Source organism: Pelophylax lessonae (genome assembly GCF_965119305.1).
Source record: "Pelophylax lessonae genome assembly, chromosome: 13".
Lineage (NCBI taxonomy): Eukaryota > Metazoa > Chordata > Amphibia > Anura > Ranidae > Pelophylax > Pelophylax lessonae.
Genome location: NC_138780.1, coordinates 205,338,166 through 205,353,680, shown reverse-complemented (window position 1 = coordinate 205,353,680; position 15,515 = coordinate 205,338,166). Strand labels below are relative to the sequence as shown.

The 15,515-nt window shown below is 52.6% G+C and overlaps 1 protein-coding gene across 1 annotated transcript in view; it reads left to right on the top strand.

The window, feature by feature from the left end:
* The first annotated feature begins 5,969 nt into the window (after positions 1-5,969).
* Positions 5,970-15,515, top strand: part of PPP4R4 (protein phosphatase 4 regulatory subunit 4) — a 211,914-nt gene continuing 202,368 nt past the window's right edge. Inside the window, exon 1 of the mRNA XM_082275364.1 lies at positions 5,970-6,164. Within this exon, the coding sequence (XP_082131490.1) occupies positions 6,075-6,164 (90 nt within the window). The 5' untranslated portion in view covers positions 5,970-6,074. The remainder of the gene's footprint in view (positions 6,165-15,515) is intronic.

The window sequence follows — 15,515 nt, the reverse complement described above, 5'->3', positions numbered from 1 at the left end:
GATGGGGATGATGGGAGTACAGGGATGGAGATGATGGGAGTACAGGGATGGAGATGATGGGAGTACAGGTGTGGGGATGATGGAAGTACAGGGATGGGGATGATGGGAGTACAGGGATGGGGATGATGGGAGTACAGGGATGGGGATGATGGGAGTACAGGGGATGGGGATGATGGGAGTACAGGGGATGGAGATGATAGGAGTACAGGGATGGGGATGATGGGAGTACAGGGATGGAGATGATGGGAGTACAGGGATGGAGATGATGGGTGTACAGGGATGGGGATGATGGGAGTACAGGGATGGGGATGATGGGAGTACAGGGATGGGGATGATGGGAGTACAGGGATGGGGATGATGGGAGTACAGGGGATGGGGATGATGGGAGTACAGGGATGGGGATGATGGGAGTACAGGGATGGGGATGATGGGAGTACAGGGATGGGGATGATGGGAGTACAGGGGATGGGGATGATGGGAGTAGAGGGATGGAGATGATGGGAGTAGAGGGATGGAGATGATGGGAGTACAGGGGATGGAGATGATAGGAGTACAGGGATGGGGATGATGGGAGTACAGGGATGGAGATGATGGGAGTACAGGGATGGAGATGATGGGAGTAGAGGGATGGAGATGATGGGAGTACAGGGGTGGGGATGATGGGAGTACAGGGGATGGAGATGATGGGAGTACAGGGATGGGGATGATGGGAGTACAGGGATGGGGATGATGGGAGTACAGGGATGGGGATGATGGGAGTACAGGGGATGGGGATGATGGGAGTACAGGGGATGGGGATGATGGGAGTACAGGGGATGGAGATGATGGGAGTACAGGGATGGGGATGATGGGAGTACAGGGATGGGGATGATGGAAGTACAGGGATGGGGATGATGGGAGTACAGGGATGGGGATGATGGGAGTACAGGGATGGGGATGATGGGAGTACAGGGGATGGGGATGATGGGAGTACAGGGATGGAGATGATGGGAGTACAGGGATGGAGATGATGGGAGTACAGGGATGGAGATGATGGGAGTACAGGGATGGAGATGATGGGAGTACAGGGATGGAGATGATGGGAGTACAGGGATGGGGATGATGGGAGTACAGGGATGGGGATGATGGGAGTACGGGGATGGGGATGATGGGAGTACGGGGATGGGGATGATGGGAGTACGGGGATGGGGATGATGGGAGTACGGGGATGGGGATGATGGGAGTATAGGGATGGGGATGATGGGAGTACAGGGATGGGGATGATGGGAGTACAGGGATGGGGATGATGGGAGTACAGGGATGGGGGATGATGGGAGTACAGGGGATGGGGATGATGGGAGTACAGGGATGGGGATGATGGGAGTACAGGGATGGGGATGATGGGAGTACAGGGATGGGGATGATGGGAGTACAGGGATGGGGATGATGGGAGTACAGGGGATGGGGATGATGGGAGTATAGGGATGGGGATGATGGGAGTACAGGGATGGGGATGATGGGAGTACAGGGATGGAGATGATGGCAGTACAGGGATGGAGATGATGGGAGTACAGGGATGGGGATGATGGGAGTACAGGGGATGGGGATGATGGGAGTACAGGGATGGGGGTGATGGGAGTACAGGGATGGGGATGATGGGAGTACAGGGATGGAGATGATGGGGATGATGGGAGTACAGGGATGGGGATGATGGGAGTACAGGGATGGGGATGATGGGAATACAGGGATGGGGATGATGGGAGTACAGGGATGGGGATGATGGGAGTACAGGGATGGAGATGATGGGAGTACAGGGATGGAGATGATGGGAGTACAGGGATGGGGATGATGGGAGTACAGGGATGGAGATGATGGGAGTACAGGGATGGGGATGATGGGAGTACAGGGATGGAGATGATGGGAGTACAGGGATGGAGATGATGGGAGTACAGGGATGGGGATGATGGGAGTACAGGGATGGGGATGATGGGAGTACAGGGGATGGGGATGATGGGAGTACAGGGGATGGGGATGATGGGAGTACAGGGATGGGGATGATGGGAGTACAGGGATGGGGATGATGGGAGTACAGGGGATGGGGATGATGGGAGTACAGGGGATGGGGATGATGGGAGTACAGGGATGGAGATGATGGGAGTACAGGGATGGGGATGATGGGAGTACAGGGATGGAGATGATGGGAGTACAGGGATGGGGATGATGGGAGTACAGGGATGGAGATGATGGGAGTACAGGGATGGGGATGATGGGAATACAGGGATGGGGATGATGGGAGTACAGGGATGGAGATGATGGGAGTACAGGGATGGGGATGATGGGAATACAGGGATGGGGATGATGGGAGTACAGGGATGGAGATGATGGGAGTACAGGGATGGGGATGATGGGAATACAGGGATGGGGATGATGGGAGTACAGGGATGGGGATGATGGGAGTACAGGGATGGGGATGATGGGAGTACAGGGATGGGGATGATGGGAGTACAGGGGATGGGGATGATGGGAGTACAGGGGATGGAGATGATGGGAGTACAGGGATGGAGATGATGGGAGTACAGGGATGGGGATGATGGGAGTACAGGGATGGGGATGATGGGAGTACAGGGATGGGGATGATGGGAGTACAGGGGATGGGGATGATGGGAGTACAGGGGATGGGGATGATGGGAGTACAGGGATGGGGATGATGGGAGTACAGGGATGGGGATGATGGGAGTACAGGGGATGGGGATGATGGGAGTACAGGGATGGGGATGATGGGAGTACAGGGATGGGGATGATGGGAGTACAGGGATGGGGATGATGGGAGTACAGGGGATGGGGATGATGGGAGTACAGGGGATGGGGATGATGGGAGTACAGGGATGGGGATGATGGGAGTACAGGGATGGAGATGATGGGAGTACAGGGATGGGGATGATGGGAGTACAGGGATGGAGATGATGGGAGTACAGGGATGGGGATGATGGGAATACAGGGATGGGGATGATGGGAGTACAGGGATGGGGATGATGGGAGTACAGGGATGGGGATGATGGGAGTACAGGGATGGGGATGATGGGAGTACAGGGGATGGGGATGATGGGAGTACAGGGATGGGGATGATGGGAGTACAGGGATGGAGATGATGGGAGTACAGGGATGGGGATGATGGGAGTACAGGGATGGAGATGATGGGAGTACAGGGATGGGGATGATGGGAATACAGGGATGGGGATGATGGGAGTACAGGGATGGAGATGATGGGAGTACAGGGATGGGGATGATGGGAGTACAGGGATGGAGATGATGGGAGTACAGGGATGGGGATGATGGGAGTACAGGGATGGGGATGATGGGAGTACAGGGATGGGGATGATGGGAGTACAGGGATGGGGATGATGGGAGTACAGGGATGGGGATGATGGGAGTACAGGGATGGAGATGATGGGAGTACAGGGATGGAGATGATGGGAGTACAGGGATGGGGATGATGGGAGTACAGGGATGGGGATGATGGGAGTACAGGGATGGGGATGATGGGAGTACAGGGATGGGGATGATGGGAGTACAGGGGATGGGGATGATGGGAGTACAGGGATGGAGATGATGGGAGTACAGGGATGGGGATGATGGGAGTACAGGGATGGGGATGATGGGAGTACAGGGATGGAGATGATGGGAGTACAGGGATGGGGATGATGGGAGTACAGGGATGGGGATGATGGGAGTACAGGGGATGGAGATGATAGGAGTACAGGGATGGGGATGATGGGAGTACAGGGATGGGGATGATGGGAGTACAGGGATGGAGATGATGGGAGTACAGGGATGGGGATGATGGGAGTACAGGGATGGGGATGATGGGAGTTCTCAGTGTCCTGTTGGATAATGTAATCTCTGACAGGACACCGACACGAGGCAGACAGCGGTGACGTCACGGAGTTGTTGGCGCTGCGGGGTAGCGATGCGTTCCCATGGAGACGGAGAGCCGCTGGTCCCGCCCCCTCCTCCTACCGGACACCTGGAAGATCTCCGGAGAGCCGCGACACCCCGAGACCTCCGAGCGACCGATCCCCAATCTACCGACCGACCGATCCCCAATCTACCGACCGACCGATCCCCAATCTACCGACCGACCGATCCCCAATCTACCGACCGACCGACCGGGGACCCGCACCGCCACTATCTGTACTTCCTCTGAGCACCGGGGCCCGGCACCCCCCCCCCCAATGGACTCCTAAACTCAGTGGCCTCCCACACCCCCACATTCCTTCATTGTAACCCCCTCCCCCACCAGGACCCCCAATACTCCTCCTCTGTATCCCCCTCAGATCTCCCGTTGCCCCCCCCCCCATACACATCGGTCTCTATCAGTCCCTGAGTGCTCCCATTTCCTCTTCACCGAATCCCCCCCCCCCAGTTCTCAGTGCCCCCATTATATTCCCTGTGTACCCCCCTAATACCCCTCCCCCCTCCTCACTACCTGAGCTCTCTATAATAATACCCCCCCCCCCCATACACCAGTCCTTGGGTGGCAATCAGCTGCCCCCCCTCCCTCTTTCCTCTGATAGCAATCCCAGTCCCCTTCCAATATCTGTCCCATTTACCAAAACCAGTCCCTGTGCTTTCCTCTGTGCAATCCCCTGTGCCAGTCCCTGTGCCTTCCTCTGTGCCAGTCCCTGTGCTTCCCTCTGTGCTTTCCCCTGTGCCAGTCGCTGTGCAATCCCTTGTGCCAGTCCCTGTGCCTTCCTCTGTGCCAGTCCCTGTTCAATCCTCTGTGCCTTCCTCTGTGCCAGTCCCTGTTCAATCCTCTGTGCCAGTCCCTGTGCTTTCCCCTGTGCCAGTTCCTGTGCCCTATTTATGTGAACACCCCAATCTTGTTCTGTAATCTTCCCCTTTCTATCGGTCCTTAGTCTTTGTCCCCTCTTATGCCCAGTCCTTGTGAACCATTAAGGACCACAGTCCCTGTGTCCTTTAGCTATTCATTGTACCAGTCCCTGTGACTGTGCCTTGTAATCAGTCCCTAAACAAGCTATACCAGCTCCTGGGCCTTGTAACATTAGTTAAACTGCAGTCCCTGTGCTCAGTTCTCCCAGTCTCTGTGTCCAGTATTCCCAGTCCCTGTGCCCAGTATTCCCAGTCCCTGTGCCCAGTATCCCCAGTTCCTGTGCCCAGTATTCCCAGTCCCTGTGCCCAGTTCCACCAGTCTCTGTGCCCAGTATTCCCAGTCCTTGTGCCCAGTTCCCCAAGTTTCTGTGCCCAGTATTCCCAGTCCCTGTGCCCAGTATTCCCAGTCCCTGTGCTCAGTATTCCCAGTCCCTGTATCCAGTATTCCCAGTCCCTGTGCCCAGTATTCCCAGTCCCTGTGCTCAGTATTCCCAGTCCCTGTATCCAGTATTCCCAGTCCCTGTGCTCAGTATTCCCAGTCCCTGTATCCAGTATTCCCAGTCCCTGTGCCCAGTTCCCCCAGTCTCTGTGCCCAGTACTCCCAGTCTCTGGGCCCAGTACTCCCAGTCTCTGTGCCCAGTATTCCCAGTCCCTGTGCCCAGTACTCCCAGTTCCTGTGCCCAGTAATATCCATCTCTTTGACCTTCAATACAATTCCCTGTGCCCAGTATCACCAGTCTAAGGCCCCAGTATTCCCAGTCCCTGTGCCCAACATCAGCAGTCCCGGGCTCCACTGTCACCAGTTCAGGTTTCCATTATCACCAGTCCCAGTCCCATTATCCCCAGTCCCGCCTCCAGTATTACCAGTCCCAATGTCCAGTATCCCCAGTCCCTGACTCCAGTGCTCCCAGTCCACCAGTCCCTGTGCCCAATATCAGCACTCCTCAAATCCAGTGTCACCAGTCCCTGTGCCCATTATCCCCAGTCCCCTCAGTCCCTGTGCCCAGTGTCCCCAGTCCCAATGTTCATTATCCCCAGTCCCGGACTCCAGTGATACCAGTCCCTCTGCCCAGTATTCCCAGTCCCTGTGCTGAGTGTAGTCCTCCCCTCCCCCGGCTCCTCCCCCCCTCCCCCGCTCCTCGGATCTCCTGCCATGTGAAGAGCCCGGATGATGCCCGCTGCGGCTCCCTGATCTCCTCTCCAGGATGGACTTCAGTCAGGCCGGGCTGTTCGGTTACATCGAGGACCTGCATGAGCTGGCGATCATCGAGAGGCCGGTCCGCCGGAGCCTCAAGGTACTGCATGACGTCATGACACTGACAGCTCCCCCCTGACGTCACACCCTGACCATGGGAGCCCCGAAATCACCACTGCCGGCCGGCTCTGACGTCACATTCCCACCCCAGATCCCCAATCTATGCCATTCCTCCGGCAGAGGAGACCACCTGACCCCCCCACCTGTCATCCTCATCATCCTCCTGTACCCCCCACCTGTCATCCCCATCATCCTCATCATCCTCCTGTACCCCACTACTGACATCATCATCCTCCTGTACCCCACTACTGTCATCATCATCCTCATCATCCTCCTGTACCCCCCACCTGTCATCCTCATCATCCTCCTGTACCCCCCACCTGTCATCCTCATCATCCTCCTGTACCCCCCACCTGTCATCCCCATCATCCTCATCATCCTCCTGTACCCCACTACTGACATCATCATCCTCATCATCCTCCTGTACCCCACTACTGACATCATCATCCTCCTGTACCCCACTACTGTCATCATCATCCTCATCATCCTCCTGTACCCCCCACCTGTCATCCTCATCATCCTCCTGTACCCCCCACCTGTCATCCCCATCATCCTCCTGTACCCCCCACCTGTCATCCCCATCATCCTCATCATCCTCCTGTACCCCACTACTGACATCATCATCCTCCTGTACCCCACTACTGTCATCATCATCCTCATCATCCTCCTGTACCCCCCACCTGTCATCCTCATCATCCTCCTGTACCCCCCACCTGTCATCCTCATCATCCTCCTGTACCCCCCACCTGTCATCCCCATCATCCTCATCATCCTCCTGTACCCCACTACTGACATCATCATCCTCATCATCCTCCTGTACCCCACTACTGACATCATCATCCTCCTGTACCCCACTACTGTCATCATCATCCTCATCATCCTCCTGTACCCCCCACCTGTCATCCTCATCATCCTCCTGTACCCCCCACCTGTCATCCCCATCATCCTCCTGTACCCCCCACCTGTCATCCCCATCATCCTCCTGTACCCCCCACCTGTCATCCCCATCATCCTCCTGTACCCCCCACCTGTCATCCCCATCATCCTCCTGTACCCCCCACCTGTCATCCCCATCATCCTCATCATCCTCCTGTACCCCACTACTGACATCATCATCCTCATCATCCTCCTGTACCCCACTACTGACATCATCATCCTCCTGTACCCCACTACTGTCATCATCATCCTCATCATCCTCCTGTACCCCCCACCTGTCATCCTCATCATCCTCCTGTACCCCCCACCTGTCATCCCCATCATCCTCCTGTACCCCCCACCTGTCATCCCCATCATCCTCATCATCCTCCTGTACCCCACTACTGACATCATCATCCTCATCATCCTCCTGTACCCCACTACTGACATCATCATCCTCCTGTACCCCACTACTGTCATCATCATCCTCATCATCCTCCTGTACCCCCCACCTGTCATCCTCATCATCCTCCTGTACCCCCCACCTGTCATCCTCATCATCCTCCTGTACCCCCCACCTGTCATCCTCATCATCCTCCTGTACCCCCCCCACCTGTCATCCCCATCATCCTCCTGTACCCCCCCACCTGTCATCCCCATCATCCTCATCATCCTCCTGTATCCCACTACTGACATCATCATCCTCCTGTACCCCCCACCTGTCATCCCCATCATCCTCCTGTACCCCACTACTGACATCATCATCCTCCTCTACCCCCCACCTGTCATCCCCATCATCCTCCTGTATCCCACTACTGACATCATCATCCTCCTGTACCCCACTACTGACATCATCATCCTCCTGTACCCCACTACTGTCATCATCATCCTCCTGTACCCCACTAATGACATCATCATCATCCTCCTGTACCCCACTACTGACATCATCATCATCCTCCTGTACCCAACTACTGACATCCTCATCCTCCAGTACCCCACTACTGACATCATCATCCTCATCATCCTCCTGTACCCCCCCACCTGTCATCCTCATCATCCTCCTGTACCCCACCACTGACATCATCATCCTCCTGTACCCCACTACTGACATCATACCACCCAACCCCCTCTGTCATCATCATCATCCTCCTGTACCCCACTACTGTCATCATCATCCTCCTGTACCCACTATTGTCATCATCATCCTCAGCATCCTCATCATCCTCCTGTACCCCACTACTGTCATCCTCATCCTCCTGTACCCCACTACTGTCATCATACCACCCAACCCCCGTCATCATCATCATCCTCATCATCCTCCTGTACCCCACTACTGTCATCCTCATCCTCCTGTACCCCAATACTGACATCATACCACCCAACCCCCCCTGTCATCCTCATCATCCTCCTCCTGTACCCCACTACTGTCATCATCCTCATCATCCTGTACCCCACTACTGTCGTCATCATCATCATCATCCTCCTGTACTCCACTACTGATATCATCATCCTCATCATCATCCTCCTGTACCCCACTACTGTCATCCTCATCATCCTCCTGTACCCCACTACTGACATCATCATCCTCCTCATCCTCCTGTACTCTGCTGCTAACATTATCATCCTCCTGTACCCCACTACTGACATTATCATCCTCATCATCCTCCTGTGCCCCACTACTGACATCATCATCCTCCTGTACCTCACTACTGACATCATCATCCTCATCATCCTCCTGTATCCCACTACTGACATCATACCACCCAACCCCCCCCCCCCCGTCATCATCATCCTCATCCTCCTCCTGTACCAGTCTACTGTCATCATCACCATCCTCCTTTACCCCATTACTGACATCACCCCCCCCCCCCGTCATCATCATCCCCATAATCCTCTTGTACCCCACTACTGTCATCATCATCCTCCTGTAGCCCACTACTGTCATCATCATCCTCATCATCCTCCTGTACCCTACTACTGTCATCATCATCCTCCTGTAGCCCACTACTGTCATCATCATCCTCATATTCCTCCTGTAGCCCACTACTGTCATCAACATCCTCCTCCTCCTCCTTTGCCCCACTACTGACATCATACCACCCAACCCCTCCCAACCCCTCCTGTCATTATAATCCTCATCATCCCCCTGTACCCCAATACTGTCATTATCATCCTCTATACCCCACTACTGTCATCATCATCCTCCTGTACCCCAATACTGACATTATACCACCCCCCGTCATAATCATCCTCATCATCCTCCTGTACCCCACTACTGACATCATCATCCTCCTCCTGTACCCCACTACTGTCATCATCATCCCCCCTGTACCCCACTGCTGACATCCTATCACCCTGCCCCCTGTCTTTTTCCTCATCATTATACTCCCACCTGTACTTGGCATCCCACCACCTTACCCTCTGTCATCATCATCCCCCTGTACTCCAATGCTGGCATCCCACCACCCTACCCCCTGTCATCAATACCCCCCCTGTACCCCAGTTCTGAGATCCCATCACAATACCCTCTGTCACCATCATCCCCATCTTTATCATCTTTCTGTACCCCACTGCTGGTATCCCACCACCCTACACCCTATTATCATCATCCTTATTATCATCCCTCTGTACCTCATGCCAGCTTCCTACCACCCTACCTCCCATCATCATCATCCCCCCCTTTACCTCACTTCTGACATGCTCCCGCCCCACCCTTTGTCATCATCATCCTCCTTTACCCCACTACTGCCATCCCACCACCCTACCCCCTGTCATTATAGGAGATATATAAGCCTCCCACCCCAAAACCTCCACCATCACCCCAACTGCATTCTGCCATTCAACTGTACCCCAACATTGGCATCACACACCCCAATACTTCCCTGCCCCCAACTATCACTAACAGTGACATTAACTGCCGTCTAACTGACACCTAGGTATACCAATAAGGGGGATTGGGGGCTGGTCATGTATTGGGGGCTGGTTATGTATTGGGGGGCTGGTCATGTATTGGGGGGCTGGTCATGTATTGGGGGCTAGTCATGTATTGGGGGGGCTGGTCATGTATTGGGGGGGCTGGTCATGTATTGGGGGGCTGGTTATGTATTGGGGGCTGGTCATGTATTGGGGTCTCCCATTAGAGTGGGGTATATAAAGAATAAAATTGTGATTCCCAAAAGTTTACAGTGCCCCCCCCCCCATCTTGGATCTCGGATTTATTCATATTCCAATATAATATAATATAAGGATCCTCTGCATGACGATTCCACTATGTATTCATATGACCCAATGGTGACATCACCATGTCATTCTATTATACAATGTAACAATATCGCTATGTTGCTGTATGAAATATACTTTGTAATTATGTAACCATGGGATGATATCACATAATTACCCCACCCACCCCATCCCAAGGTTATCCCCTGTCAAAAAAGGGAGTGAGTAACCTTTCCAGTTGGCTCCTCCCCCTCATTGCTGATTGGCAGGGAAATGGCGGTGTCCTTTGGAAGCGGCTGTTTAGGTGATCGAGCAGCTCGGTGACTACCAGCCCTCTGCAGGGCCATGTGGTGTTCTCCAGGTGTCACAGCCGCCTTCAGAATGCCTTCGGTTCCCAGGGCAGGGTTCGTCCTCTTCCTTGGTTTGGGGTGTCGTACTTTTCTGGTTTTTGGTTCTGGATGAGCCGAGTGATTTTGGCAAAATTGGTTTCACTGCGAAATGACCGATTCTGTAGCTGGTGACACTTTCCCACAGTGGAAACTCTTAGGTTTTGCTCATTGAGTTGCTTCGGTGAGAATTTTTGAAAAAAGGGCAATCAATCGATTTTATTTAATTTTGTGGGATTTTTTGTTTTTGTGTTTTACCCCTTTTTCTGTGCGTATATTAGATTATTTGTGTACTGTTCCTTTAAGTTTTGTTATCTTTCTTATTTCCTGATAGATTCTTTTGTTTTGTTTTTGTAAAAAATATTGTACAATAATAAAGGAAAGTTTTGGCCAGGTCCTGGAGAGCTCCTGTAACGGGCGGCCACCTAAAAACCACCAAAACCACCGCAATTTCACATTTTATTCACTTCAGGGCATTTTGCCAAAATGGTAAAATTTTGCTGAAAAGACAGAATTTTTTTTCAAAAATTTGAGTGAAATTAAAACTTTTCTTCACTATTAGTGAATTGTTAAATAGTGAGGAGCACAAATTGTTAAATTTGAATGACCCCCCCCCCCCCCCTCGGTCATGTAATGTGGTCCAATTAGAGTCCAGCCTGGCTGGATAATACGGTATATAACCTGTCTGTCATTAAGTTACTTGTGCCTTTCTACACATACTGGTGATGAAGATTGGATTGAAACATCAAATGGTCCAATTGCAACATATGTAGAAATGTCACCATCTTTGTCACCGGTATGTCATGGAAAAAACAGGTAACTACAAATCCATAGACAGTTTGTTTGCCTTAATATACAGCCAGGCAGAGCTCTACTTCAATGGTCCCCAAACTACACCCCATGGGTCAGATGTGGTCTTATCCTGGCATTTACCTGACCCTTGGGGCACAATTCCCCTCAAAGACAGCAATGATGGGGCACAATTCCTCTAACCGACACCAACACTTGGACACTTGCTCCCTCTAACACTATTGATGGGGCACTAGTCTTCTTACCGACACCAACAAGGGGGCATTATTACTCCTTCTGAGACCAAACAATGGAGCTACTATTCCTCTGATTGACACTAAAAATGGGGCACCATTACTCTCACTGACACCAATGATGGGACACTATTCCCCCTACTAACACCAATGATGGGACACTATTCCTCCCACTGACACCAATGATGGGGCACTATTCCTCCCACTGACACCAATGATGGGGCACTATTCCTCCCACTGACACCAATGATGGGACACTATTCCCCCCACTGACACCAATGATGGGACACCATTCCCCCTACTAACACCAATGATGGGGCACTATTCCTCTCACTGACACCAATGATGGGACACCATTCCCCCTACTAACACCAATGATGGGACACTATTCCTCCCACTGACACCAATGATGGGACACTATTCCTCCCACTGACACCAATGATGGGGCACTATTCCTCCAACTGACACCAATGATGGGGCACTATTCCTCCCTCTGACACCAATGAGCGGGACACTATTCCTCCCACTGACACCAATGAGGGGCACTATTCCTCCCACTGACACCAATGATGGGCACTATTCCTCCCACTGACACCAATGATGGGGCACTATTCCTCCCACTGACACCAATGATGGGGCACTATTCCTCCCACTGACACCAATGATGGGACACTATTCCTCCCACTGACACCAATGATGGGGCACTATTCCTCCCACTGACACCAATGAAGGGACACTATTCCTGACACTGACATCAATGATGGGACACTATTCCTCCCACTAACACCAATGATGGGACACTATTTCTCCCACTGACACCAATGATGGCACACTATTCCTCCCACTGACACCAATGATGGGACACCATCCCCCCTACTGACATCAATGATGGGGCACTTTTCCACCAACTGACACCAATGATGGGGCACTATTCCTCCCACTGACACCAATGGTGGGATGCTAATCCTCTCACTAACTCCAATAATGGGAAACTATTCCTTTTACTGACACCACTAGATGGGGCACTATGTGTGTCTCCTAGGATTCAGTAGGAGGAAGGAGGTGGGGCTGCAAATTACATAGTTCTCCACAGCACCCTTACACAGAAGTGGGAGCAGGTACCTATTTTTGACAGATATCCGCTCCCCCCCCCCCCAAAAAGGTGCCAAATGTGGCATCGGGGGGGGGGGGAGCAGATAAGTGGAGCTTCCACTTTTGGGTGGAATTCTGCTTTAAGAACTGTGAACTGGCCCTTTTGTTTGGAAAGTTTGGAGACCTCTGCCCTAACACTAAGTTCCCACCTCTGTGGCTCTGCTCATTTGGGCTGCGGTGCCTCCAGAAACTCAGGGAAAAGGTCCCTGCACCATTTCTGGAATCGCAGTCCGCACGGGAACTGCAAGTGCAGTTTTAGGACTAATGGTACCCGCATGCATACAGCACATTTTTCTGTGCATGTGGTCACAGCAGCGGGTTTAGGTGCGAACCCACAGCGGGAACCCCCGCCAGATGTGAACCGAGCCTAACTGGACTAAACTGAACAAGCTGGATGAGTCATCCAAATGTAATGCAGGAGATGTAATATGTAACAAATAATGAAGAAATGTAACAAACAATCTTCACAAAGTGGATGAGTCATAACAGACAATAAATGTATCTGTGAAGGTTTTCATTAATCCTGGTAATGGGATCTGGTAGATGTCAGTCACGTTGTACTGGATCTGTCCTGTAACATTGAAGACATCTCGCAGCTTCTCTGAGGCACTTCTTCCCTTCTAATGAGTGTCAGGAAGATACCCCAACCCCGGCTGCATGCACACTGGGTGTGTTTTCTGCTCCTATGGGCATTTGGCGTTTTTTTTTTTCTGCCTCTAAATGTCCCAGCATGATAGCCTAGGTGCAGGGCCGGTGCTTCCACTAGGCAAACTAGGCAGCCGCCTAGGGCGCATTGGCACCTAGGGGCGGAGCCACGAGTCGGCACTCTCCTTTATTAATGATCCCTGTGAGCTGAGGGGAGGGGCAGCAGTGGGGGAGTAAGAAGGGACAGAGGAAGATGCTAGGTGTCTGGGGCAGTAGCGGAACTACCAAGCCTTGGCTTTCCACCAATGTTGGGGGGGCCCCAAGAGGCAGGAAGGGAGCCCACCGGAGTGCTGCCTGTATGATGATCCTCTTCGGCTGGAGCTGTGGTGAGCACTGTGGTCCAGGAGAGGAGTGTCCTAGGAAAAGGAATCACAGTGAAGGAGGACAGAGCGCAGGCCACTCCCCAGAACAGGGGATCGGGGCCCCTGGGTGTGACATGGAGGATCCCTGGTGTGAAAGGGAATCAGGGTCACCAGGTGTGTTATGGGGAATCGGAGTCACCAGGTGTGACATGGGGGATAGGGGTCACCGGGTGTAACAGGGATTCAGGGTGACCAGGTGTGCCAAGAGGAATTGGGGTTCCTGGGTGTGCCATGGGGGATTGAGGTCCCCAGGTGTGACATGGAAAAACATCAGGGTCTCTCCGGGTATGACATGGAGGAACATCAGGGACCCCTGGTGTGACATATAGGAACATTGGGGTCACTGGGTATGACAGCATGACATGGAGGAAATCGGGGTTCCTTGGGTGTGACATGGAGGAACATCGGGGTCAGTGGGTATGACAGCAAGACATGAAGGAATATTGGGGTCCCAGAATGTGACATGGAAAAACATCAGGGTCCCTGGGTGTGACATAGAATGACATCAGGGTCCCCAGGTGTGACATGGAGGAATATGGGGGTCACTGGGTACGACCGAAAAACATGGAGGAACCATCAGATCAGGGTCACTGGGTATGACATAGAGAAGTTTTTAACCCCTACCCTTTTTATTTTACTTTTTTTTTGGGGGGGGGGGGCGCAAGTAGCTGGTCTTGCCTAGGGCATAAAATAGTCTAGCACCGGCCCTGCCTAGGTGTCCATCTACACACAGGCGTTAGAGCAGAGTTCGACCCAAAGGTGGAATCTCCACTTTACTGCTTCCTTCCCTTCACATTTCACACCTTTCAGGGTGGTGGGGGGAGCTGATACCAGTCAAAAACAGGTACCCACTTCCGTGTAAGGGTGCCTCGGCAACCTACGTCATTTGCGGCCCCTCCTCCTTCCCCCGCTGCCTTCTGGGAGACACGCACAGGTCCTAGAAGACAGCGGCACCATTCAGAAAGTGCAGCACGACTCATGCATGCACAGTAAGAAACAGGCTAAGGTTTCCCTTAGTAAGAATGCCGGCTCCTGCACCCGGCGCCGATGGACAGGTCGGCTTTGGGTGCCGACATCTCGGGCTCCATGGATAGGTAAATGTCCTTATATTAAAAGTTAGCAGCTATAGGATTTGTAGCTGCTGACTTTTAATTTTTATGCCCCTAGGCTGGAACTCCGCTTTCAGCCCTGGTTCACACCAATGCAATTTTCACCCCATTGCCGGCAATGGAACCCTTCGAATTGACTTCCTTGAGGTTCCTGCGCTATTTTTTGCCAATTCCATTGCGACTTGCGTTGACTTCTGTAAATTAAATAAAAAGACACAATAAAATGGCTCATCAAAATCGCGCTGATTAGTAGCGAGATTTCAAAGCCGCACTGGTGTGAACCAAAGCTTAGAGGTGTTTAGAGGCAGAAGAAAAACCCACAGCCAGTGCGTCCAGGAGCAGCGGCGTTTTGGCGGATGCTCCTAAATGCGCCTAAGTTCTAGACACGTTTAGTACTTAAGCATTACTTTTTTTCAATGGCCAGAATAAATTATTATTCT